Raw genomic sequence first — 27,876 nt, 5'->3', positions numbered from 1 at the left:
ACAGTTGCAGTGCAGGATTTCTGCATTACCCCACCCCCACAGGGTGTGCAAGGTTACTTCAGTTTCCACAGTAATTAATTTGGACTTCAGATTCTCTGCCCAAACCACCAGTTATTGTGAAGTTATTTAGTAACTGAATACCATCATAGCCTGCAGTGGAAGCAATTCAGAAAAAAAAAATCAATCACTTTATTCAATGTCATGTTTTGGCATATTTTCAAGCATGAAGTAATGAATCAAATTCATAACCTGAAAAATTCTCCTCTCTCCCCATTAATAAAACATAAAAGATCTATTCCATTACTGCTGGTTTTATCAATAACCTAGAAAGATTTTGAAGATTCTTTTTCCCAGTGCATGATCCTAGCTCTTCTCCCCTCCCCCCGTAGTCCATTTTTCAGGGGCTTCCTGCCAAAATGCTACATTCTCCTACAGAGTCCTACTGTCAGCACTACACCTAAATGCAGGTAAGGAGCTTGGTGAACAGCATCTTTTGTGATCTGGAGATGGTTTTCCCCCAACGCATGCATGGAGATGTAGCTCCTACTTTGCTTAGGGAAATCAGAACTATAACTCCATGCATGCAATGAGGCAAAAGCAGGAGTGAGTCAGCCTCTTTGCATTGACCGGGGTGTGGTGACAATAGTTCTCTACAGTACGTGCGACAATAAAATCTACGTTCTGGGTACAGCAGCATTCACTGTATTACTGGACAAGAGTAGGACCTCGGGCTTCCAGAAGAGTCTTGCAGCAAGGGTTAATGCCAGCACAGACTGCCTGCTTTTATAGAAGCTGAATTCCTTTCATTGTTTTTGCATTTACAGGCTACCGGTTTTTCCCCCTGCAAGAAAGAAGAAAAATCACAAACACAGAAATGGAGAAAGACCTGCTGGTAGTGCCATCTAATCCCACCTACCTGCTGCACTACACCATAGGTTCTACCTGAGTCCCACATTTACCATCAATGCCCACCGCTAAAGATCATTCCCCTTACCACCTCCGCAAATGGTTAAGTTCATTATTTCATGCCCAACCTTAGGTCACCGGGTTTCAAGTTTTAATTTAAGATGTCTATGGACTCCAAGATTTGGGGGTGGGGTTCAGATTCTTCTTAAGCCAAGCTTGAACCTGTTCCAGGGCTTTTGATGGTCAATCTGAATTCTACAGGGCACGATTAATGTCTGAAGCAATAAGAAAGGAAGTGTTGCCTCGCAGGGTGTGGAAGGTAGCTAATCTTCCAGCGCCAGTCAAGACAGAGAGACTGGAGAGAGCATAACACTAAAGAGTCTTTACTTACAGTGTACAATCTGCAAATGAGGTTATACAACCCTTCTAGGGCCTCAGCCTGAAGCTCATCACTGTGTTTCTGCAAGGAGCAGTCAGAGAAAAATCCAAGTATTAGACACTGGTGGAATCGGCATTTACCTAGCCATCTTTATTAGTGTTTTGAAATTTGCATTTCTGAAGGTTTCATCATCCTAGCAGGATCAAAACTTACTTTACAATGGTGGTGCTTCAGACACAAACATGTAGCTACCTCTGAGGTGGAAAGCTCAGCTACCATTTATCTCCTTGATCGGTAAAACACTTGTACAAGGGGTCATTTTTACTGATGGTTGATTTAATTGTTTTTTTTTTTTTTGATGTATTATTTTCTTATTATCATTTAGTGCAGTGGTTCTCAACTGGTGTGTCACCACACTTCCCGGTCCCCTGCTGACCCAGCTGCTCCCTCCACCCGGGCTTAAAACGCTGAAAGCCTGGGCGGAACACGGCAGGAGAGCAGGAGTCAGCGGCACCAGCATGCTCTCTTCTTCCCCCCTCCCCCCCCCCGCGGCCCGGAAGTGATGAGCAGCGGGTGCGTGCGCGGGAAGAAGAGACCATGCTAGTGCGAGCAGCATCGGCCCGAAGAAAAGAAGAAAGGCGCGGTCTGAGGAATGAGCAGCGCGGCTCAGAGAAAAACGAAGAATGTTGTCAACCCCCGAGGCCGATGGGACTCCTTGCTCCGCGAGGGCTGAAAATGAAGTAGGTTGATGCTGCCATTAGGGTTAGACGTGGAGGAGGCTGCTGCTGCTGCTGCTAGTTCGGGGGAGAGTGAGTGAATGAGCAAGTATGTGTGTTTTGAGATCCTGTGTGTGTGTGTGACTGAGAGCTGGTTTAGGTGAGGGAGTATGTGATTGAGAGCCTGTGTGTAAATGAGAGAGAGCATGTGTGTAAGCATGTGAATGAGAGTCTGTGTGTGAGAGAAGAAGACAGCATGTATGTGTGTGATTGAAAGCCTGTGTGTGTAAGCCTGAAAAGATAGACAACATGTGTGTAAATGTGTAATTAAGAGCCTATATAAGTGAGAGAGAAAAAGCATGTGTATATGTGAGTGACTGAGAGCCTATGTAAGTGAGAGAGAGAGAGAGGAGAAAGTTGCAAGCAAACCATCCCTCCTCCTGCTAATTCAAAACAATCTCAGGGCCCCTGGATATCAAACGTTCCCAGGTATGCAGAGCAAAACATTTTTTGTATCCTTATTATTTTTCATTTCTGGGTCTTTGTGTCTGCTATTTTGAAATATTTTATTGCTATCTAGAAATTTTTTAAATATTTTTAATTATTGGATATTCCACTCATCAGCTGTTTTGAAATCTGTTCTTTTTGTTAGTATGGTTTTACTGCTATTGATTTTATATTTCTTGATTTGTTTTATGAGGACTGGTGATTTCTGTCTTTCCTTTATTACACTGCATGTAGTCTGTTTGGCTTGTTGCAATTTCCAGTTCAGTTTTTGTCTGCATGCTTCTAGTTATGCGTTTTGGTCTCTTTATTCTTTGCTAGGTGAGGGTCAGCACATGTGATTTAGGTGAGGTTTTCTGCTGGCGTGTAGTTTCTGTATAGGGCTCTATAGTAGCCTGGCTTAGTCCGTTTTCCTAATAGATGTATTGGTGTCTTAAGGCCTGGTGTAATATTTTCAGTGTTGCCTTTTCTTAGGTAAGGAGGTTACTGTTTGAGTACTGGAAATTGGTGCTGTTTTGGTGTGGGAAGTTTACCGTTTATGCAATTTCTGTTCAGATATAATATGTATCTTTTCCTTGTGTCATTCTTAACAATAAAAATAATACTGGACCTTTATTTTTTATTTCTGCCGTAAATTGTAATGAGCAGTGTGTCCCACATGTGAGCGTGGTCTGTCAGGTGTGTCACGATGGGAAAAAGGTTGAGAACCACTGATTTAGTGTAAAGGTTTGTGACACTATTGGTGTATGTTTGTACATCCGAATGATATCACAAAGACAAGAGACCCTTCATCCAATCTAGACAACTGGTATCCAACCCTTATTAAAATATGCACCTACATTGCATCCTTCATCCAAAATGGATCCCATAGCATTTTGAAATTACAGCATTTTTGAGGACATACAATTAGGCACTCCCTAGCAGGAAGTAGTTTTGTGTTATTTATAAGCCATAAGTGTTATCCTGTATAGGTTTGATGAGCAGCAAGGAGCACAGTGATTTAGGTTAAGGAGAGGATGAGGAAGGAACATCAGAGTGCTGCTTCAGGAGGAGCCTGACTTGTTTCATCTGGTTAGCTCCTACCGCTTCCTTCAACTGGAAGTCATGCTAACCCTGTTTACTGCCATTTAAGACCAGGGCCTTCATTTTCCAAAGCCAGGAATTTAGCCCCCAAACTTAGCTTGGCCAGTGCACTAATGAACCTCGACCAAGAGGCACAGATCACAATTCTTTCTACAGCTTTGCAGCGATCCCAATCCTGCTGGCCCAGTGAGCAGGACTTGGGGTTTGGGACTCAAGCTCAGGTCTCCAGCATCGCACCACGAAGCCCTGGCCTGCCCCCCTCCCCCGGTCATCAGCACTACATTTCTGGTACTGTCACTTTTTCCACTTGATAGTGGTACAGTTACTGTCCGAACCATGTAGTATTCTGAAGATTTTCTCTTTTAAGCTTGGAAAGTCATAAAAGAAGTAACACTATACCTCTGTACTAGCCCCTATTTCTTGAAGCAGAAAAGAGGACGTGGGATTATTAACAAAAGGCATAAGATGGCTGACAGCTAGCATGAGAGTTTATCCTCTTACCCCAATTGATGAGAATCCATGGAACGTACTGATGCGGAGGGCTGAGGCCTTCGGTGAGAAGAGCATTTTGGTGCATGAGCTGGTTCCCAAGGTCCCCATTTGCACATGCCATGACTTTATCCATGGTCAGGCTGGGTGCATAGATCTGAAGGCACTGCAGAATCAGAAGAAAGTGCACAAGTTTAGTAACAGACTCAGGATCTGTCCTCACAATCCACTATTGATGGCAACAGCACGCAGGGTGCCCCTTATGTCATTCCACTTAGTACATCTTGAGACAGTTTATTAGCTGTGTGCATGGCTTTTAAGCTTATCAGATGGCTCCATGTGATAAGGGATAGCTTAAGCCAACCCTAGTTTTACCCCTCCACCCCCCTCTGCATCTATGGAGTTGTAGCTCCAATTTCTCTAAGAACAGTAGGGGGCGGATTTTCAGAGCCCTGCTCGCCTAAATCCGCCCAAAACCGGGCGGATTTAGGCGAGCAGGGCCCTGCGCGCCGGTGAGCCTATTTTACATAGGCCTACCGGCGCGCGCAGAGCCCCGGGACTCGCGTAAGTCCCGGGGTTCTCCGAGGGGGGCGTGTCGGGGGCGGGCCCGGTCGTCGTGGCGTTTCGGGGGCGTGTCGGCAGCGTTTTGGGGGCGGGTATGGGGGCGTGGCTGCGGTCCAGGGGCGTGGCCGTGCCCTCCGTATCCGCCCCCAGGTCGCGGCCCGGCGCGCAGGAGGCCCGCTGGCGCGCGGGGATTTACTTCTCCCTCCGGGAGGCGTAAATCCCCGGAGAAAGGTAAGGGGAGGTGTAGACAGGGCCGGGCGGGTGGGTTAGATAGAGGAAGGGAGGGGAAGATGAGGGGAGGGCGTTAGAGGATTCCCTCCAAGGCCGCTCCGATTTCGGAGCGGCCTTGGAGGGAACGGGGGTAGGCAGCGCGGCTCGGCGCGCACCAGCTATACAGAATTCATAGCCTTGCGCGCGCCGATCCAGGATTTTAGTGGATACGCGCGGCTCCGCGCGTATCTACTAAAATCCAGCGTACTTTTGCTTGCGCCTGATGCGCCAGCAAAAGTACGCCTATTCGCGTTTTTTGAAAATCTACCCCTAGGAATTCAAACACATTGAGCTGGATAACTAAGAAGTTATCCAGCTAAATGAAACTTTAGCCACAATTCTGGCTAAATTCTAGCTGGATAAGTCAGAGGCATTCTGGGGAGGAGCTGAGTTAGCCGGATAACTTATCCTCTGGTCAGCTCATACACCTGTCTTAAAAGTTAGCCAATAATCTTATCTGCCTAAATTTATGACAGCTACACCGCTTAATATACAGCACTAATTAGCTAGATAAGTGTATCTGGCTATCGAGCAGAGAGACAGCCACTGAATTTGGACCCCTAAGAAGTCTATAGATGCAGCATGGGGTAAAATCAGGACTGGCTCAGGCTGCTCCTGCTAACACACAACTATCTGTCCACCTTACTTTAGGGGAAGTAGGACTGACAACTTAACTGAACTCAGGTTTTCTAGATCTCCACAATAAATATGCATGAGATAATTTGCATGCATTGTCTCCAATGCATGCAGCTTTATCTCATGAATATTCATTACTGATGTCCTGAAAACCTGACTGGCCCTCAGGGCAGGTTTGGGAACTACTGCTTTAAACTTTCAGGAAAGACAAATATTTGTGAATTAAATACACCAATTCAACACCTGGCTCATTCAGTCCTGGTTTTGCCTCCACTGCATGCATGAAGATGACATTCTGATTTCCCTAAGAAAAGCAGGAACTACATCTCCCTGCATGCACTGGGGCAAAACCAGAATTGGATCAGCTTCAGCTTGGTCCAGTTAAGTTGGCAGCCCTAGTTCCCATTGCATGTCTAAGCCCAGCCAGCCCCTTCAGAGGAAGTGAAATATGTTTTATTTTAAAAATATGCCTGCAAAAACTACAATTGAGCCACAAACAGGTCTGGTTTTCAAGGTACTCATACTGAATATGCACCAGAAATGTACATGCACTGCTTACAATATATACAAATTTATCTAATGCATATTCATTATGGATATTCTGAAAACTAGGCCTGTTTGTGGCTCTTGAGGTCTAAAATTGGGAACCCCTGCAATATATATATATAATTTATTTATTTTTTTGTTTTGTTTTTTACATGCATAAACGGAATTAGGCAACTCTGTTCCTGGAGTGTAATAAACAGGTCTGTTTCTCAGGCTATCCTCAATGAATATGCATGATGTATATTTGCATGCACTGCCTCCACTGTATGGAAATATATCTCATGTATATTAATTGTGGATGACCTGAAACCAGACCTGTATGCGGCACTCTAGGACCAGACTTGCCTACCCCAGACCTTCCTGAATCAATCGAAACAGGATGAAACAGAAAAAAAAAAACATGAAAGATACAGCATATTTTTTAAACGCTGTGAAGTATGAATACAACAAAAGCTGATCAGCTGACTCAGAAAAGGGAAAATTAGTTCTTACCTGTTAATTTTCTTTCCTTGAGTGCCACAGATCTGTCCAGATGATTGGATTTTCCCCCCTACCAGCAGTTAGAGACATAGAATAAAAACTTCACAGTACCTATGGTACATAAAGCAGTGTCCTACCTGGTCAGTATAATCTAACCAAACAAGACCCAAAGAACCTGCCCCTCCTAATCTTGAGCAGGTAAAAACTAACAAACCAAGTCCAACAAGAGGATCATCAACCAAATAGCAGATCGATATATATCAGAAGTCAAGAGGGATCTTCAAAATTGCAAGGTGGGACTCTGAACTGATCTGTGGGACTCAAGGAAAGGAAATCCTTATCATCCCCCAGATCAGTTCAGACAATTAAGATGTACCTAAACTGGGTGGGCACTCAAAAGACATGTTCGCAGAGCACTCACCAAACCTGTGGCATAGCGAGGGTCTCCGGCATCAATGCACTGGTGCACCTCCCTCACGCCCCTTCCCCACCTCCATCCTTCTTATATTAATGCTTAAGGTTACAAAAAGTCACATTAATACAAATCCCAAAAAAGAAATTAACTGTGCCAGCATTAGTGGTTTGTGAGCCCGACCAAAACGCTGAATGTCCTCAGCAGTCTGGCAGTTAGAAAACATGATGGGGCCAGGTCCTGGGTTGTTCACCCCATTCCGATGCCTCTGGCTGCTGTTCCGGAGTCCTCAGCCACGCCTCCCAGACCGCCCCCCGGACCGTCTGCCCCGCCCCCTGCCTGCCCATTCAGAAAAGCCCCGGGACATACGCGCATCCTGGGGCTTTATGCGCGCCGCCGGGCCTTTTGAAAATAACTGGGTGTGGTCAGAATTAAAAACACACACCTTTTATTAAAATAAGAAAGTCTAAAAAGGGCAAAAAGGTAAAAGGGGCAAAAAAGATAGGAGATAGGAGACGTGGGAATAAAACCAAAAGAGGCATTCTAGTCAAACTAGTAAGTTGCTAAAGTAATTTGACTTAGTTATGATATGGATGTGGCTTTAGTGAGCAGCCAGTTTTTTAAATGATGTTTTTATGTTATTTGTGGGTATTTTTTTTTTAATATATGCGTATTGTTTTAATATGTTTTATAATTATGTTGCCCATCTAGAATTGCAGATAGTGCCAGCTACAGATTTATTTATTTTTTTTAATAAATCAGTAAAATAAAATACTTTTTCTTTAAAGTCCCCAAAACTGGGGTTTGATACACCACAATAACCACGGTGTATATATATATATATATATATATATATATATTTTTTTTTTTTTTTTTTTTTTTTACCATTCATTTCTGCCATACATAGAGTCTAGGTTGTCTCTACTTACAGATTCTGTACTGTTTGTCACAAATCTGGATGATTCGATGCAGAAAATCACTGGAAAATAGTCCTTGATCTCACCCAGATAATGCATCACGCAGGTCTGAAAAAAATATTGAAAAACGTATTTGAGTTCATTTGGAAACGCCGACCCCCAAGGGGGTCCTGGTTAGCTTTGATTCAACCCAAAGAGTGGGGAGGGCTGGAAACTCCCAATTTACTCTGGTACTACGCAGCCTGTCAACTTAGAGCTCTGCTTGATTTTCATCGTACCTGTACGGGGAAACAATGGGTTAAGATTGAGCAAATGTTAGTAGGATCTATGCCACTTTCCGCCTTGTCTTGGCAGCCTAGGGCTACTTGGCGACCATTGGTTAACTTCCCACCTTCCTTAAGTTCTACTCTGAAAGTGTGGGATCAATGGTGGGGCAAGGGAAGTATTTTGATTTAACGCATCTTTTTCATAGTGTCTCCTTTCCAGCCTGCTTGCCTGGGAGAGCTTTTGACCTTCGGAAGAAGCAGGGCACTCTTTGGATTGAGCATCTACTATCACAGGGTCAGTTCATTTCACTGGGAGAGTTAACTGAAAAATATAATTTCTGCTCATCAGATTTTCTAGCTTATGCACAGATACGACACTTTATTCTTTCTCAGAAGTCTGTTTCTTTGTGGGAGAAGGGCAAAACTATATTTGAACATTATTGTGACCAAGCAGATAAGCTGCGGGGTTCTGTATCCAAGCTTTTCTGATTACTTAATTAAAGAAATAACTGCACCTTTCACACACATGCGTGCCTGGGAGGGAGATCTTGAGGAAACTTTGAGTGAATCTGACTGGGCCTTAGCATTTTTGTGTGCCAGTAGGTGTTCTGTTTCTGCATCTTTACAAGAAAACTGCTATAAGAATCTGTACCGGTAGTATTTGATTATACTACATGTACTCCTCTATAGAGGACACTTGCTGGCAGCTATGTGGTCAACGTGGCTCTTTTTTTCACATAGGGTGGACCTGTGGGTTGGTTGTGGCATTCTGGCAACAGATTTCTAGGGTGAGTATCTGCTGTATTGGGAGTTAGGGTTGAGTTTATGTTGCAGCCCATAGTGAACTGGCTGTGTATTGGCAACAAACCACTGTCCCTTCCCCACAGACAGTTCTATCTCGATTGCATTTTAACTATCGCATGGCTTATATTATGGCTACCCGTCGCCACCAACTGCCCTCCTTTCAGAAGATATGGCGGCCGTCCTAATATCCTACACCCTGAGGGCACTTTTTTTTTTTTTTACATATTGTCAAGTTTGATTTGTTTCTCCATGGGTGTTATCCCTTATCAAAATGTTTATCAGAGCTAATATTTTACCTTATTGCAATTGTTGTTTTACGTGTCCCTTCATCAAGACATTGCTTGTCAGTTATTCTGAGACCACATATTATCTACTACCATGTATACACATAGCTGTTATTGCTTGGTGGGTTGGAGGGGGTGGGTGGATGTTGGTGGGATAACTAGACTGATTGCTTCCTGTTCTATTTTGTTGGTTTGTTATTGTGCATCAGTCAATAAACAATTTAATTACAAAAAAAAAAAATTTAAAAACACAAAAGGCAGAACATGATGGATACTTTATAAATATCCAGCATACAGCAGAGCTCCAAATTATATATGTATATATACACACACACACTGTGTATATACTGTTTAGTTTCTTCATATTTAGGCATTATGCAAATACCCCAGACCCAGCCCTTTTATAGTTATTCAGATCAGGAAGCAGCTACACTCTTATCAGGCATTAGACTATTCAAATCCAGTTCCACAGAAAATATTGTAGAAACTGATTGGATCACTATTATGTTAAAAACCAAAAATGTCTTGTCTTAGACCAGAACTTCATCTGCAGCTCTTAATAAGTACTGCCGAGTTAGAAGAATACCGAGAGGTCTTAGAATAAATAAGGAACCTTTTTGCATCTAACAAATGAAAGATTTGTCACCAGATGGAATGCGATGTTAAACAAGTGTTCCTACAACATGATGTTATTGATCATGGAAATAACAACAATGCGAACTGATATCCAAACTCTTTTAGAAAGTATAAAACCTACAATGGTTTTGGATGTATATACACAAAAATTATCTCTAGCATAAATTGATATTGATCAGTTTGCAATGATTTGAAACGGCTAAAGATTAAAAGATTTAAACAGGATGAAGGAGATTACACCCAGGGTTTCATCTATCCTTGGATGAATACTCATAAGCGGGTGCCTGTCTAAATCATTTGATCCATCGTCTAGTGACTCCTCAGATGAAGATGTAACATCAGTAAGAACTAGATTGGGGATTTACTCTGCCAAATGCCTATCCCAGAAACAATGGTAACACTGAATCTGTTTTAGACCTACGTGCAATAACTTGGCACGGTTTGAGTGGAGAGACTCCCTGGGATGCATGGGGTTTTCCCACTCAGATGGATCAGCCAAGGAGAATAATGAGGTCTTAACTAACTAATATCCAGTCTTTTAATCTTATTTCCTCCTTAAAGGAGAGTAATCAGGTCTTGCTAAACAATAAGATGAATGTCTTTAATTTATCTAGGAAACATTTGTCATCTACACAGGTAAAATCCTACAGCGTGGTTCATCGTTTGTTCCCACCACCCATCATGACCCTTTCACAATTAGGATGTATTACAGAGATTTATGCGAAGATTGAGGTTACCTTTGCATTTTTCTGATCAACCAACCATATTACAAGAAGAAATATTCAGAAGGAAATCTAAATGGAGCCAACTGGGCCCAATAGATCCTCACATAGCAACTTTTAAGAAACTGGTGTGCAATGATATCCAGACTATGGAAAGCACAAAGTTTCCAATTCAAAATAACTTGAATAGACAGGAAAGGTTAGCATTTGAAGCACTATAGAAAGATGAGACTGGCAGATAAAGGAGGAGGGGTGGTAATGTTATATCGAGAGAAACACAATCTGGAAGTATATAGGCAGCTTATAGATGCTGAGTTTTATACACCTCTTGTACAAGATCCCACGGATGCATTAAGAAATAGAGATATGCATAGAAGCTGGGAGGAGAGAGTGGTTGATAACACAAAGAATTTTATTTTCTAATTGAAAAGTATCCAGTGGTGCCTATGTTCTATCTAGTACCTAGGCCACATAGTCTATCATAAATCGCTCCGGGACACCTCTCTTTAAATACATCAACTCTTTTTTTAAGACCATGGGTCTTGCAAAGTAGATCTATCTCATTCTGCACATTTAATACAGATATTAAATACAATAAACTATAGTGATCGGTCTTGGATATTATTAACAGGTGATATTCAGGCTCTATATTACTAATGTCCCCCCATATGGCAGTACTGGTCCATTCTAGAAAACACCTTGACCTCAAAGTGAATATCACAAGTTCATCCGAATTTCATAGTGGATTTGGCACAAATAGCTTTAACCAAAAAGTTGTTAGGTTTGTGACCAATATTATCAACAAATTAAAGCTATAGCCATGGGGGCCACCATGGCCTCCTCGATGCTGCCTGTATGTCACCAACTCTGATAACAATTTGTTTACACTGCTCCCTCTGGAGCCTGTCAAACTACTGGCTCAGATTCCTAGACGGATGTTTTTTGTATATGGACAGCCGCTAAGATGCTGCTCAAGTTTTTCATATGGCTCAAGTTGAGGGATGTTAACAGTAAAACTGTTTCTTACCTGCTAAGTTTCATTCCTGTAGTACACAGATCATGCCAGACTCCTGGGTTTTGTACCCCTGCCAGCTGATGGAGTCAAAGTTTTACTGACACTGCTGTATAACCAAGTGGCCACCTGCAGTCCCTCAATACTGACTTGTATCCAAGCCACGAGAAAAAACTATAGCAAACTTAACAGCCCACCCCCCTCCCCAACGAACAGGAGGATGATGATGCTGTAACCTACTGTAAACAAAAAATTCTGTTCTGGAACATATATAAACCAAATGAAACAGCTTAGCGAACTGTTAACTCTGCACTACATACGGACCATAGAACAAGCGGCCAACTCTCCCACCTTCTTTTCCTCGGTGGGTGTGTGGACGGATCTGTGGTACTACAGGAATGAAAAGTAGCAGGTAAGAACCAATTTCCTTTCCAGTACGTACCCAGATCAGTCCAGACTCCTGGGATGTACCTAAGTCCACTAAACTGGGTGGGAACTGGAGAGTCCTGCTCACAGAACACCCTCTCTAAAATATGCTGCAGCGAGAGCCTCAACATCCAAATGATAATGCCTGGCAAAAGTGTGCAGCAACTTCCAAATTGCTGCTCTGCAAATCTCCTGCAGCAATACCTGCTGCACCTCGGCCCAAGAAGCTGCCAGCAAGCAAGTCGAATGAGCTCTCAAAATTTCTGGAACCGGCGGGCCCTTAGAGATATACTCTGAACCGATCACCTATTTGAGCCAACTTGCAATGGAGGCTTTGGAAGCTTGACATCCCTTCCTTGAACCATTCCAGAGGATGAAAAGATGATACACACGAAATTCATTAGTGACCTTCAGATATCTCAACAAGCCCACCGGACGTCCAAAAGCCTCAGCTCCTTCGCATGAAAAGCAGAGGAATCCAAGTCCGGAAAAGCCGGAAGCTCCACTGTCTAACATGGAACCCCAAGACCACCTTCAGGAGGAAAGAGGGCACCGTGCGCAATGAAACTCCTGACTCTGAAATCTTCTGGAAGGGATCTCGGCAAGACAAAGCCTGAAGCTCTGAAATTCTCCTCGCCGAACAAATAGCCAACATAAAAGCCACCTTAAGCGTCAAATCCTTCAGTTGCTCTCCTCAGATGCTCAAACAGAGCTGCACACGGTAACTAACCACCAATTAAGATCCAAGATGGCCGCATGCTAAGGGTCATCGCTCCATCGATTCCCCTCTTGCCTCCAATACTTTGCCTAATAAAACTCTTTCCTCTTTTCATTATGGGTAAGAGGAAGGGCAAGGCTAGAGCGTTCCCATATGCATCAGATGGTCCGTCTTCAGCCGGCCCAATGGATAAACATGTTTTCCCGGAGCCAACATCTTCTTCCTTGCTCCGTTGAAGCGTCTTTGGGCAGATTGTCAAGAAGTGGTCTGTTGCTGGCAGCCCCAGACTTCAAATAATCTTTAACTCTGGAGCAGCACCAAGTCCCTCCTCAACCTGGCCCCCCCATGGATGGCGCCGATGCGAATACTTTGCTCCAGTCTCGCTTTGATGATTTCACACTGCCAACTGCTTCGGCGTCTGGGAGAGCCTGTATGGAGGAGGCAAGTCAAGGAGCTGGTATCCAGTCTGCTGGGGGAGCTGAATTCCTGCCTGTTTCTTCTTCCTCTGCTTTTTCAATGACTGGGACTGGTTCCACAGAGGTAATTTTTTTCTCCTTGGTTAAACCCCCCCAACATCACACTGGACATAATCTGGGAAGCTATAGCTAATTTCTCTAACCAGGTTTCACAGTTTGTTTTACAATAGCATGAGTTGTCCAATTCAATCCAAGTTTCTCCGTCTCGGTTACTTGAATTTAAATCAAAAGTGGACTCTTGGGAGTCGTAAATTGTAAAATTCTGTTGATACTATCTCGGCTGGCCATGTGTTTCTGCAGAATAAGCTGGAAAAATCTGGAAACGTACGTCGTTAAAATATAAGGATAATCAATTTTTCTAAAAAAAAAAAAAAAGGCTTATTTCTCCTGTGGAAATGTTACACAGACATTTTATGGAAACTTTGTCTATTAAGGAAAGTCTGCTTCCATCTATTTCCAAAGCCTATAATCTCCCTGCGAATTTGAAAGTTTCTCAGTCGAGTGATACTCCTGCTCATGCTGGCCTGGTTGATTCTTCTCATCTTTCTTCTTTTCTTGAAAGTTCAATGGACGAAGCTGTTGTGCCTTCTACCTTGTCACTTTTGCCCTGGCCTCTGACCGGGACTTTATTTTGAAATTCTTTCGCAAGCGAGATATTGCTTTTTTAGGGCTTAAGATTCATATGTTCCCAGATGTATCCAAAGTAATCCAGTCTAAGAGAAAACTATTTCTGCTGGTGTGTCCTGCTGTCTTGAATTTGGGGGCTTTTTTTTTTTGCTTTCCTTTCCTTGTAAATGTGTTGTCAAGTTCCAGGGGGTTAAATATGTTTTCTTTGATCTTTTACAACTAAATGTTTTCCTCCGTGATAAAATCAGACAGGATATCGTACCCTCAATTTCTAGCTCGTAACTCCTGTGATTTTCTGGTGCTCTTTACACTTGAAGATTCTTGCCCTTAGCAATGCTTGGCTTTTTTCCTGGCATTTTTCTTTTTTTCTCCTCTTATTTGCATTTGGATCTCACCTTGTTTGTGCTCTGACAGTGTACTGTTGAGATCTTTTATTTCCTATTGTTATTTCTTTATTTTATTTAATCTCATCTCTACTGTATCATTTCTTGTCAAGTTGTAGTAACTCATTAACAGATTTAAAAATGAATAAAGTGTTTAAAAAAAAAAAAAAAAAAAAAAAAAGGAGCAATGCACAAAGCCGTAAGCACCAGATTGAGATTCCAAGATGGACATGCCTTCCGCACCAGCAGCCGCAAATTCTTTGCTCCGCGAAGAAAGCGTATGACAGCCAGATGCACAGACAGGGAACAACCAAGTGGCAGGTTCCAAAATGGCCACCGCAGCCGGGCTGCCGAAGGGAGCCCCGGGTGAAGGCCTGGGCCAGTGCGCCACTGACCTCTCTCTCACTCGACAAGGAGCACTCGTTGACACGTTCTCCCCCTCAGCTGCGCATCTGGAGCAGAGATCCTGGCAGTTAAGGTGTGAACCCAACTCCCTGCAGGCCCAACAAGAAGCGCCGCGTGGCATAGCCCCAACCGTGTGCTTAGCATCATACACTTCTGCACCCGACCGGAGTGCTGAGGGCCACCTGGGGAAATGCTGCCGTGCTGCGAAAAAACCTCCCGGGCACCAGCCCCAGCCTGAGCACTCTGCGCTACAAAGAGAGAATAAGGAGCCTCCCTCTTTTTTTTTTTTTTTTTTAATAACTTTAACAAGGATACTTTCCTGCTCCTTCCAAGGCTTGTAGGCAAAGCTACAAAGACTGCAGGTTTTGCACCATCTACTGAAGACAGAAAAATACTGAGGGACTGCAAGTGGCACACTAGGTTATACAGCAGTGTCAGTAAAACTTTATCTGTCTCCATCTGCGGGCAGGGGTACAAAACCCAGGAGTCTGGACTGACCTGGGTACACACTGGAACTACAGTTTAGTTTTGTCACAGACACTCATAAGGTTTCTTTTTTAGATACAGTTAGCTATAAACAGGGATGCAACTACACCTCATAAACCAACAGATCAGAATATGTTATTACATTTTACTAGTCATCATCCACGTGGATGAAAGAAAACATCCCCATAGGTCAATTTCTTTTCTTAGAATAAGGCGCCTATGAACGGATGTGAATGAATATAGAGCTCAGAAAAATCGCATGAAGGAACGCTTTACTCAGTGGGGATACTCCCAATCCTGCATAAAGCGGAATTACAAACAAGCCCTTTATGCAAATAGAGATGTATTACTACAACCATTAGACAGGCAGTCTCCTCAGCGTACTACACCTGTTCTCCCATATACCACCCGTACACAGGAAATACAAGAAATCATCTCAAAACATCGGAATGTGTTGTCACTCTATGAGGTGTTATGGTTATGAGGTGTTGGAGTGGATTCTTGGGTACTGCGGTGATGGCCACTCCCACGGGGAGGAGCCCCGTGAGGAACCGCAGTACTAGGCTAGGCTCTTTACACGCAGACACAGAGAAGTTTGTATTTATTATACAGGTCGATGGTACTGCCCAGGGAGCGGGCAGCAGTGGAGGTAACCCAGAGAAGTAGTCCAGGGGTCCTCAGCAGAGGAGACCAGTCTCACGCTCGAGTAGGTGATAGGCAGTGCGGCGTAGCAGGGACATGTCCCAGATGTAGGCAAGGAGCGCTGAAGCTGGAGATGAGACAGACTGAGAGGGTTAGTACTCACTGAAGCAGAAGCTGTATAGTTGAAGGTCCTGGCAGGCAGAAGTGGTTCAGTGGCAAAGAGCAGGTCCTCGAGGAGCGAGTACCCGGTATCCCAAGATAGGTACCTGAAATAGAGCAGAAGGGCCCCCGAGGAGCGGGTACCCAGGTTAGGAGAATTACCCTGAAGGACAGAGAGAGCTTCCTACGGCAGCTAGGAAGTGGCAGAGCAGCTTAGACCGGAGGCAGTCCAATCCAATCCTTGCTAACTCAGTTTGTTAGCAAACAAAGGGCAGGCTAAATACCAGGATGTGATGATGTCACTCGGAGGGGACGCCCCTGAGGTTCCCGCCATGAGGTGGATAAAGACGTGAGTGGCGTGCGCACACCCTAGGAGGCCCTCAGGAAAATCACGGCGAACACCGTCGCCGTTGCCGATCCGGGGACGCCAGAGAGAGCGGCATGAAGACGTGGCAGCAGCCATCTTCCCAAGGTTTGAGGAGAGAGAAGGAAGAAAGGTGAGGCACAGAGGTCGAAGGCGTCTGAGACCGACAGACGCAACATGAGGTTTTTAAGGATATTTGCAAAAACTACTAGAGGGTGAAACCTCAGAGACAAGCTGGTACACACCAGAGGGCTGAGCGAGACATCTACAGATGACAGAGTAGGGACAATTTGCATGCAAATCCTGTGTGGTCTGTAGAAATGTGAAGCAGATTCATATTTTTCCGCCTCCTTTTTTGTCTTATCAAGTATGTTTTAAAAGATCATTTTATTTGCACAAAACAAGTAGTGTATGTAATTTCTTGCCCTTGCAAGAAAATATATATTGGGCATACTTTATTAGAGGTAAAGACGTGCATTATTCAGCATAAATCCTGTATCAGAACTAAAAAGCTGTATGCTCCTCTAGTAAAACTTTGGTTGGCTTTCAGTCATGATATAGATCAGTTAGTTTTGTGTCATATACCAGGTGACACTTACTTCAGGGGGTAATCTCCTAATGTTATTATTACAACAAAAAGAGAGGGAACAGTTATTTTTAGGTGGCAAACTGTTTATCCCAAAGGTTTGAATAGAGCCATCAAATGGGAAGGGGCAGGAGCAGTTGGCGATGGTTTGAACAGAGTTACTGAATGGAAAGTTGTTGTTTTTTTTATTAAGTTTTTTTGGTTGAAAAGGGAGGGAGTAGCTGGAGATAAAATCTTGTGGTTGGAATGGTAACTGTACCTCAGCATTCTGAATGGCACTGCACGTTGACGATTTGCAAGAACAGGTATATTCTCTGGGTCAGTATTAGGGGTTATAAATATTTGAGAAGAGATTTTTGTTAGGTTTAAATTTATATCATTTCTGCTAAAGATATTATAAAACATTGTTATTTGTTTTGTTGAGAGTGATTGAACTGATGAACACAACGTTTTGGTGTTTGCTGACATCTGGAAAGAATGTCCGCACAGCATTTAAAGATCTGGAAGTGAGAATAGTAGCATTTGCTGAGATCTAAGAGAAGCAAAGCAAGACATATATATAGAAATGACGGCAGAAGAAGACCAAATGGCCCATCCAGTCTGCCCAGCAAGCTATGCACTTTTTTTTTTCCTCTTAACTTGTTAAGCTTGGCTCTTAGTACCTTTTAGTTCTTTTTCCCTTCTACCCCACCATTAATGTAGAGAGCAGTGTTGGAACTGCATCTAATTGAATATGTAGCTTAGTTATGGGTAGTAACCGCCTCAATAAGCAAGCTACACCCATGCTTTTGTTTACTCGACTATGTAATTCAGTCCTTGTTGGTTGTTGTCTATATATAGATCCTCTTTTCTACATTGCCCCTGCCGTTGAAGCAGAGAGCTATGCTGGCTATGCGTTGAAAGTGAAGTATCAGACTTTCTCCCCTGCCGTTGAAGCAGAGAGCTATGCTAGATATGCGTTGAAAGTAAAGTATCAGGCTTATTTGGTTTGGGGGAAGTAACCACTGTAACAAGCAAGCTACACCCTGCTTTTTTGTGAATGCAAATCCTTTTTTTTTTTCCCACATTTCCTCTTACCGTTGAAGCTTAGAGCAATGTTGGAGTCGCATTAACCGTGTGTATGAATATTGAATAAGAGTATTATCTCCAGGTAGTAGCCTTCATATGAGTGATAAAAGCGGAGGAAGATACACAGATAGGTTTGAAGCCTTAGACCATAAAACAATTGATATAGCGCCATTGTTTGAGAAGAGGAGGCCAATGCTACATGTGCACTAACACACAGAATTTAAAACTTCCCCTGAAGAAGCCCTAGCAGCAGGGCCGGCAGGACACCATCTTCAAAATGTGAAAGGAGGGCGACAGCAATCGCAGAGCACTCACTAGGTTTGTGTGACATCAGACAGAGAGAACTGTAAGAGGGAGACCCTAACTCTATATAAATCTACCACTGACAGAGGGCACATTAAATTCAGGGCGAGTTGGGGGGGGGGGGGGGGGGCAGCGTTACATTGGCCTGCCTAGGGCATCACAGACCCTTGCACCGGCCCTGCCTAACAGAGGGTGAAGCAAGGGCCTTTGTCGGGGTGTTATCAAGAGACTTGCGTCCAGCACAAAACGGAGACAAAGAGAGCATTATGAAGAGTCTTGCACAAAGCTGAGCAAACAAGTTCTCTATCATTGTGGATATAAGAGAAGTAATATTTTACACTTGGTAAAAGATGCCGTACTACATATTGATTTTTTGACTCTCACTTTATGAAATAAGGTTCTGTGGACTTGGGCAGAGCCATTTGAAAAAAGGATAGTGCATGGGTGCTGTGTTTCTTTTGAGAAATAAGGAGGTCAAAATAATGTTTGTTTACGTTGTGAATATTCATATTAGGGTAGATTTTAAAAAGTGCGCGTACACATGGACATGGCTATTTTATAACATGCGCACATTAGCACGCGCATGTTATAAAATACAGTTCCCGCATTTAAAAATCCGCGCACGTATTTGCGGGCAGGTTTCCTCTAACGCACGCAATGGGAGGGGAATATTAGAAAAAAAAAGTGCGGTGACGCAACAGAACCTTCCCCAGTTCACTCCTTTAATTCCCTACCCATAACCCTATCCTTTCTCCCTCTTCCCCTCTGCTCCCCAACCCCTAAACTAACACTACCCATCCCCATTTTTTCTTTTTCTACTTACTGCTCCTCAGGAGCAGAAGTAAACTGTGTTCCAGCCGACTGCTGGAGCTCACGTCCCCAGGACAGCGTCTAATGGCGCTGTCCCGGCCTGCCCCCTTTCTTTAGGCCCAGCACTTCTACGCATATCGGGAGTTATACACGTGGCCAGGCCCTTTCCAAAATGCGCACAGGACGTGCTTAACCCCCAAACTTTATATGCGCAGGCTTCTGAAAATGAGGCTGTTAATGTATTATCAGTAATGTTAATGTGTATAATTTGTATTATCCATATAAATTGATATGGCTTTATGGTTTGGGTATGATTGAAAAGATGTATGAATGAGAGGTAGATGAAGAGTGCACAGATCTGCTTTTGGAATCGTATTCAAGAAACGTTTCAATAAAAAAAAGATAAGAATATAAGTCGTGTGATAATTTATATTGGGGGTTCAATTACCAGTTTTGTGGCTGACCAAGCACAATATAAAAAATCCAATATAAAGTACAGCTGACAAATGCTATCAACATTTCAGGTTTTTATTGGATCTTCATCAGGGGCAACAGCTACAATGCTCTTGCCCATCAGAAGGCACAGGTTAGCCTATGTAAATATGGGTTATGTTCCACTATGCAGTCTGCCAATGGAACTAGTTTCACAGACTCTCGGGCACAATTCTAGCTTTCTGATTGGCCAAATGCCTTCACATCATTGCCAACTGGCTGCATCTGAAAATGCACTACTCCTCCAGGTGTACTGACCACCAAAATTTCACTAAGCAGAGTTTAATGCTGTTCTTGTCTGAATTTTAAAATATTTAAATTCAGACGTATTGATATATATGGAGACCCCTAGGTCTCCAGTGGCCATTTTCCCTAGCTGAGCTTAGGTTAGGATTTTTTTGCAGGGAGAGAAAGTATTTTGCTGTCTGTCCGCACCTCCATCGAGGTTTGTCCGGATTGATAAGCAGTGCACTATAAAAGCAGGGTGTGCACATGGAGAAGGGTGGCATTCGGAGTTGACTTTTGGCGTTTTGAGAAGCAGGAGAATTTGTTGGAGTGTTCCCCATATACTGGGCCCCACAGCCTGACACAGGGAAAGTGGCATTTTTTGTTGAGAGTAGCTGGAGAGATTTCCCATGCTGGACCCTCAGCCTGAAAGCAGGGGGCCAGCACCCCACCGTCTGGAACGGATTGTCTGGGAGGCGTGGAAGAGGAGGTTTTGGAGAGAGCCGTTCTTTTTCTTTTTCCCTTTGAGCCTGCTCCTGCCTTGGGAGGTCAGGATAAGGCGCTGTGAATCTTTGCACCCAGCTAAGGAGAGACAGCAGCAATGTGTCAGAGAAGAAGAACTTTGCAGAGAGTTTTGTTCCTGTTATTTTGGGAAGAATTCTTTTGCCACCAGTTCCTGTCCACTGAGGAGGAGGAAAGATTTTGAACATTTTTTGGGACTTTTACCATCAGGGGTCCAGCTTACAGCATCAGAGAAAGAGAGAGGAGATCACAGCCCCACTAACAGCTCGCTCTCTCTCGCTCAGGAGAGTTGGGTCTTTACCTAGTGCCTGCCATCCCTGAAGGACATTGACTCAGCTGACAAATCTGAGGAAAGAGGTAACCCTCGCACTGTTTAATTTTTTGTATGAAGATAAATTGGAGAATTTTTGTTATGGATTGCATTTCAAATATTTTTGGTAGCAGTACATTTTTTTATTGAACATCCCATCAGAGTGCCCAGCATTTTTCTGAAGAGTCAAGCAAGGGCCATGAGAGCACAACCAAAGGAAGACAGAGACTGTGTGTTGGGATCCAACCCTGCAAGCCTAGGGCCCCGAAGGTTAAATCCTCCTCCCTGCCAGAATGAACCTCAGTACCCCGGGGCAAGTGGAATGTGTTTGTGTGAGGACAGAGAGACCTAGCAGTACAAGTGGACCCGGGGTCAACAGTGTGCCCCCAAAGAGGGGATTACATATACTTTTCATTTAGGCTGCAATGTATTTTAAGCATTAAAAAAATGCACACAGCACTGTGCATCCATGGAGTCGGATGCAAACCTTTTCTTTTAACACTAAAATAAGATCTTTCATATATCTGGGGCTTCCCCCAGCCCAGTGCTCCTCAAGTGCCATGCTTCCAGTTGCCCTCTCTAGGACCTATCGGGCAAGGACAAAATATTCTTGTGGAATTGGCAAATCCCATATTTCAGATTACATTGAAAAATAATTTTGCCCCAAGGTTTGCCCCTGTTTCATGCTATCTGGACAGGCTGAGCCAGTCCTGGTTTTACCCCATTGCATCAAGGGGCTTGTGATTCCAGGGTCTACAGAGGCAGCAAGTACAAAATGAGGGTAAAAGCAGGAGTGGAGTCAGCCTGTCCAGGCACAGAAAAGGACCAAATGGTCCATCTAGTCTGCCCAGCAAGGTTATGCTAACACCAGCCGTGCCATACAGGTCTCCCCCATAAAGGTATCATCAGGGGATGGCAACTGCTGTGCCTTACAAGTTACCCACACTGTAAAAGTAAGGGCCCTTGTTGATTGCTGTCTGAATCCAATTCCCCTTTACCTCTTGCTGCTGAAGCAGAGAGCAATGTAGGAGTTGCATCACAAGTCTAAGGCTAGTAACAGCTGCATCAGCAAGTTACTCCCAAGCTTATTTATTTTCCCAGACTGTAAAATTCAGTGTCCTTATTGGTTGTTGTCCGAATCTAATTCCCTTTTCCTCTTTTCCCCCTGCTGTTAAAGCACAGAGTAATAATGAGTTGCATCAACAGTATGAAGGCTTATTGGTTAAGGGTAGTAACCGCCACACCAGCAAGTTACACCCATGCATTCCTCTCTTGTTTCATCCTCTAACCTTTAGGGATCCACAGTGTTTATCCCATGCCCCTTTGAAATCCTTCAATGTTTTTGTCTCCACTTCTTCCGGAAGGGCAATCCAGGCATCCACCACCCTCTCGGTGAAGAAATATTTCAGACGTTGGCTATGAGATGTCCTTCCTGAAGTTTCATTTCATGACCCCTAGTTCTACTGATTTCTTCCCAACTGAAAAGGTTTGATGTTTCTACATCATTAAAACCTTTCAGGTATCTGAAGGTCTGTATCCTATCTCCCCTGCACCTCCTCTCCTCCAGGGTAAACATATTCAGGACCTCCGACCTCTAGTCTCCTCATAAGTCATTTGATGGAGACACCAACCCCCCTCCCACTATTTTGGTCGGCCTCCTCCATCCTGTCTCTGTCCCTTTTGAGATACGGTCTCCAGAACCGAACAGGTGAGGCAAGATGAAACCAGTTTCTAACCACTCCCCATCCCCACTTGAGGGCTCCTAGAGCTATGCACATGCCTAGTCAGCTTCTTCTGAATTGTAAATATCTCCATCCTTTAAACTGAACTCACCTCTATCAAGTTCACCAAACATTCATCAGGTCCATGCTGGCACGTGAACTCCCATTTACCACTGACATTTTTTTCCTGCCAGACAAAATCAAGAAATTGTTCCACAAGTTATATCATTACTCCGCCCTCTTCTTACACCATCACTTGGAAACAATGAAGATACCACTACAGCACTACGCAATGTACACAGCACTGTACAAAGGCACATAAGGGACAGATCCTTTTTCGTTGATCTTACACTCTAATCAAGACACACATACAGAATAAAACAGACTTTGGAGAATTTCATTTATTAAGAAAACGGTTAAAACCGTGGGAGAATCAGAGGTTAAGATTTAAAAGCAGAGATGTGGAAAAGAAATAAAGTGCAGTTAAGACAAGAAGAAAAACCCATTTTGCACAGTCCAGTGCAGTTAAACAGCTGCTAACAAGGTCAGTCCATTTTTCAGTCAAAGGCTTTTTGGCCAGTCCTGGTTTTGTGAATTTATAGCCCAGTGCATTCTGGGATTTATAGTCCCAGTTCCTTTCAAGCACTACAGGAAACAATGCAACAGGAAGGGGGAAGAGTCAAAAAGCCAGGACTGCCCTAAAGCGTCCCCCATCAGGGACAGGGTCTCTGGGCAGCTCTGCGCTTGGCACCTGGTTTCAGGTCATGAGGGACCAGTGAGCCAGTTCCTCATTTAAATTCTGGAAGCTTCTCAAACTGAAGCCTCCCCTTCCCCTCACTCATGGGAGTCAGCAGAACCAGAGGTGGCTTATATGTCCTTCTGACCTGATCCAGGCAGCTCACCTCATGCACAGCAGAAAATGAGACCCCCTCACCTCTGCATTTCCATAAGGGACCAGGCTGACGTTCATGATTTCTCCGAGCATGAGCCAGGTGGGGAAAAGCTCCAGGACGAGGAACTCGCGACAGCCCCCACAGAGCCCCTCATAAAACAGCTGGATGGCTACAGGCTGCCCAGCTTTGCGGGCCTGGAATTCCACACACTGCTCCTCGACCTGCAGGCAAGGGGGATAATAAACAGCAAAAACAAAAGAGAAAGAAAGGTACAGTAACTTCCTGCATGGAAAACAATCGGCCTTTTAGTCCAGCAGGGTAATTTCCCTCCAAGGAAAGGTTGCCAAGCTTCTCTTCTAAGAGGGGGAAGTGAAGCAGAGACAGCTTCTGCAGAACTGGTGGCAAGAGTCACAGGGACTTTCCTGTTCCTTTTTCTGCTTTCGTAATGACACCAGCCTTGATTAGTAAAAATAAGTCTTTTCATTCCCCTGACTTCTTTTGAAGGGCCTTCAGCCCAGTGAAGACAGTACCCAAGTCTCTTGCACCCCTTGGAGATGGGGCAAACATGACTGAAGAATTGTTGCCAGACAGAACACGGAAGCTGCAGTCTCGTTTTAGCTGATAACGTTGACTTAAGTTACAAAAAAAAATGAGAACTACAAGTCCAAGCATGCAGTGGGGCAGGACCAGGATTGGCTGAGCCTGTTCTTTATGACATGGAGGCAGATGGCAATCGTACATGGGGGTGAGGAACAGGCCACAAAGATGATCCCGAGACTCCCTGAGGTAAGACAGCAGCGTGTGTGCCCATTCACCCCTGCCCTGCACCCCGAACATTGCTAGCCTCTCATTTCCAAAGAGTAATATATGTACACACTCATGCTGCCTAATAACCAGGCTGGACACGTGGCGCACTGCCCCATGGCATGCATGCTTGCAGGGGCAGGGAGGATAGAATGAAGTCACGTGCCCCTCTCTGACTAATGATCTTTGTAATTATTTCTATGGTTTGGGGAGGGTTATCCTTCCTCCCCTCCTCCTTCCCGTCCTAACCCAGAAAAGTTTTCTGCAGGCATTCTTGCCCCATTCCTTTCCAAAACCTTCTTTTCTCAAAGACACTGGGGGCGGGGAGAGCTGGGGTTCACCTTAATATTAGCAAGTATCAAAACAAAAGGTCAGGGCAAAGAGACAAGCTGTTAATTGCTGCAATAAGTATTATTAACTTTCATCTCTTCCTTAGACATACATAATAAACCTCTTTCTAACCAGGAGAGTGAATTATTAAACCACCAGGTTACCAGTAAAATAACACATGGGCTGTACAGATATGAAGTATCAGCATTCTTTCAATTTCTCAGAAGCATCAGGTGAATCCATCTTAAGAATTTTTTTTTTGACTTGGAAACCAAAGCATTAAATCCGAGTAACTGTTGGAGTAATATTCAGTCACTGGCTGGATTATAAAGTTAACCGGGTCGCTTTATCTGGCTAACTTTAGGACGGCTCTTTGGCATGACCAAAGTTAGCCAGATAACTTATCCGGCTAGCTGAATGTGGGAGTTAGCTGGATCACTTAGCTGGCTGATGTAACGCCCCCCAGCAATCCCCCACTTATGAGATATCCAGCTAAAGTATAGCCAGTGCCCAAAGCATTCAAAAGTCAGCATTTAGCCTGCTAACTGGTGAGTTATCTAGCTAAACGCCACTGAACATGGATATCCCTGTAGTAAAAACATGACGGCAGCAACTCCAAACTCTCTAGCATGGATCCAAAATCTGCCACTTTTCCTTCCCAGGCCTGAAAGAGGGACGTTGGGAGCAGGCGACAGTAATAGGCACACCTCGAAAAAACCAAGTGGTAAGTCAGGCACTGTCCTGGATACACATGCCAAACATTTGTATCCAGTCTCAATTTTAGGGATTTTTGTTGTACGTTCTTCATGGGCTCCCATTTCAAATGCCATCACTTCTCCCCACCAGGAAAATTAGCAATCCAGGATCACTGTCACTTCCCGAGGGGTCACCCTGTTGGTCTGTAATAGCAACAGGAAGTCCCACACCGAACACAACTGCAGGAATAAGTGAATCCCCACGCCGCCCGTAATTACCCTGCTCAGGATCCTCTCGGACATCGTCGCATGTTCTGAAAATTTGGTGTGGACAGGACAGCAAACACAAACATTACTGCGGTGACCGGGACACATGGACACCCACAGGCATGGTGATTTCACAAGCCTGAAAGCAGGCTAAAAATGACACAGGCTGATGGCGCCCCTTCGGGGTCAAACATTCACCTTGTATGAAGTGCGGGGCAACCAGGGCAGGGAAACACAGTACACATCGCTAATCGATGCGTGCAGCAGGGTAAAAGCAGGGCTGGATGTGCAGAAATGAATCATCTAGACAGAGATAGACGGACACAGTCAGGCAGACAGAGTCCTGCCAGCTCTGTGCATGATGGGATATTAAGCAGAGGCAGCACTACAGAGCCCAGCGTGCTGTGCTTAGGGGTGGGGGAATTTAAAACCTGCAGCTTGGACCCTGAAGTTTCTCTCTCAGCCAGGGATGAGCCGTGAGCTTTGCCGTCACTATAAAACCGCGTCCTTCCCCCTTCTCGCCTGTGGCTTTCCCCAGATGCTTAGGATGGGAGTTGGAAAGTAGGAGAGGAAATCCTGTTTCTGGGGAAACCGGCAAGGAAGAGGTGGGGGAAGGGACACAAAAAAAAAAAGGCTGAACCTGCTGGCTCTCTGGGTACTTTCAGCCTAGCCAGCTATGAAAGTACAGGCAAGCCTTGGGGGCCCACGGAAGCCGTCGCCGAGAGCGCATCCCGGGGGTCGCTACCGGGGCATTCACCCCTCTGGCCAGAGAGAGGCAGGCGCGGCCCTGGCTCACTTACCTGGCAGGCAGCTGCTATTTCTCGAGAGCTGCACCACTGCTCCGGGGGGTAGTTACAGGGCAGCTGAGAGGTGCCACCCGCAGTCCAAGGGGCAACAAGCAGTGCCAACAGGGGCAGAAAAGTCCTCATGGTGGCAGCTGGAAGTCAAGGCAGCAAATGTGAAAGTCAGGAGGAAGGAAGATAGAAGGCAGCCAGTTCTCTCCCCCGGGCCCGCCTTCTTCCCTGCCCACACACAGCCTTGTTCCTGCCCCTGCTTCCCTGATCGTCTTGAGTTACAGCGGCAGCAACTCCTTTAACTTTCACCAAGAGTCAAACAAAAGATACATTACAATCACACCCCCCCCCCCCCCCCCCCGAAAAAAAAAAAAAAGCAGCAGCAGAGAGCTGTAATTTCCTGTTTTCTGAAGGGAGTTATTTCGGTTGCCTGGCCCCAAATTTAATCATGTAGAACTAGCCAACAGGTGCTCTCTTAAAGTAAAATGTGCCAATGATCCTTTTTTGTGCACCATGCCAGTGGCCCAGTGGCAGTGCCTTACAATGGCCATAAAGTGTTCCCAAGCCTGGCTTCTCCTAGAGCTCCTGACTAAGGCCTGGGACGCCGCAGAGGAAGCGCTCACAGCCTCCTAGAAGAGATCCCCAGCCGTCACACAGCATTGATACCTACTGGCCAGGTTTAGAGTGCATGTGGACCCGGTTCTAAAGCCAGGTTGTGGCTCCTGGCTCAGGACTAGGATTACTACCTTACATGAATAACCTGATCCAAGCTTGGTTTTGCCCCAGTGCATGCTTTAGAAATGTTAAGTAGAAGTGATTTCCCTCAGAAAATCAAAACTACAACTCCCTGCATGGAATATGGCAAAACCATACAGTATCAGTCTATTTGGTGATGTAACCAGACCAGAACCAGTCTGTTTAGTAATGTAACAGCTCCAGCTGTGGAGAGATGCGGTATAAAAATGGGGCAAGAAAAAAAAACAGATGAAGAAAAAAAGGTCCTCTGACAACTAAAGTTTGTGCAAAACTGAGACTTTCCTGTTGCTCACCTCAAACTGCACAGGAGACATGGAATACAAAGCTTGAAATGTAGCCTATTCTTTGCCATGACCAGCGACATCAGCTCCAGGGTGAACACATCCAGAGCTTCAGTTGCTCTTTCCACCAAACTGCAATGCTGCAATTTTTATTTTTGTTTTTTAACCAGAGAAACCGATTGGACAGGTCGCAGGCGAGTCACCCGAAGCTCTTCATTTCTATAACAGGGGCTGGTATTGCAGGAGGGACTCAGCTCATTTCTCCCTCGGGGGTTCAGTGCCTCAAAATGGATCTGTTTTGTGCATACAGTGACAGGAATGACGCTCACTCTTAAGTTCAGGTTATTTTGGGCACGATCTCAGTCTCTCAAGTTTACACACGTATGCTCGTCTCAGGGCCACTGCAAAGGTGGGCAAGAAGGGAAACCACCCTGGGGTGCTAAGCTTGGAGGAAAGGAACACCACCCCACCCTTTCGAGTCAGTCTGTGAGGCTGTGAGTATGAAAAGGAAGGGGGGCACCGAAAGCAACCCTCGCATGGGGCTGCCATTTTGTCCTGGCTCTCTGTAAAACTTGCATTGGGCTAGAATGCTTCTTTCTGGAGCTCCAGCTGGTCACTCCCTCACTGGACTGGAAATCCCCCTCTCACAGTATGAGTTGCTTTCCTAATAATTCTGCAAAACCTTAAGTACATCCTATGTTTGCTGT

General features: G+C 44.7%; 1 protein-coding gene across 2 annotated transcripts; it reads right to left on the bottom strand.

The window, feature by feature from the left end:
- Positions 1–165: 165 nt before the first annotated feature.
- On the bottom strand, positions 166–26,347 carry IFI30 (IFI30 lysosomal thiol reductase). 2 transcript variants are annotated; one of them, XM_029614349.1, is made up of 8 exons: positions 26,139–26,347; positions 23,284–23,463; positions 22,462–22,536; positions 7,915–8,010; positions 4,090–4,243; positions 1,998–1,999; positions 1,298–1,366; positions 166–841 (listed from the first exon to the last, which is right to left on the bottom strand). In XM_029614349.1, the coding sequence occupies exons 1-8, from the start codon at positions 26,265–26,267 to the stop codon at positions 758–760; spliced, it is 789 nt and encodes a 262-aa protein (XP_029470209.1). In that variant the 5' UTR covers positions 26,268–26,347; the 3' UTR covers positions 166–757. The 2 variants fall into 2 exon arrangements, 1 of the variants encoding a protein (XP_029470209.1); XR_003858397.1 differs by lacking the exon at positions 1,998–1,999 and having other exon boundaries at positions 26,139–26,343.
- Positions 26,348–27,876: the final 1,529 nt, after the last annotated feature.

This window comes from Rhinatrema bivittatum, chromosome 8 (assembly GCF_901001135.1).
Source record: "Rhinatrema bivittatum chromosome 8, aRhiBiv1.1, whole genome shotgun sequence".
Taxonomy (NCBI): domain Eukaryota; kingdom Metazoa; phylum Chordata; class Amphibia; order Gymnophiona; family Rhinatrematidae; genus Rhinatrema; species Rhinatrema bivittatum.
The sequence above is the reverse complement of the archived record's forward strand: the minus strand, read 5'-3'. Positions and strand labels throughout refer to the sequence as shown.

What these genes read in the sequence shown, in the direction of transcription:
- IFI30 (XM_029614349.1), bottom strand. Translation starts at nt 26,267, where the DNA reads ATGAGGACTTTTCTGCCCCTGTTGGCACTGCTTGTTGCCCCTTGGACT. An exon ending in AAATAGCAGCTGCCTGCCAG is followed by an intron (nt 23,464 to 26,138) that starts GTAAGTGAGCCA and finishes CCTTGCCTGCAG; the next exon opens with GTCGAGGAGCAGTGTGTGGA. An exon ending in TGACAAACAGTACAGAATCT is followed by an intron (nt 4,244 to 7,914) that starts GTAAGTAGAGAC and finishes CTGATTCTGCAG; the next exon opens with TGCCTTCAGATCTATGCACC.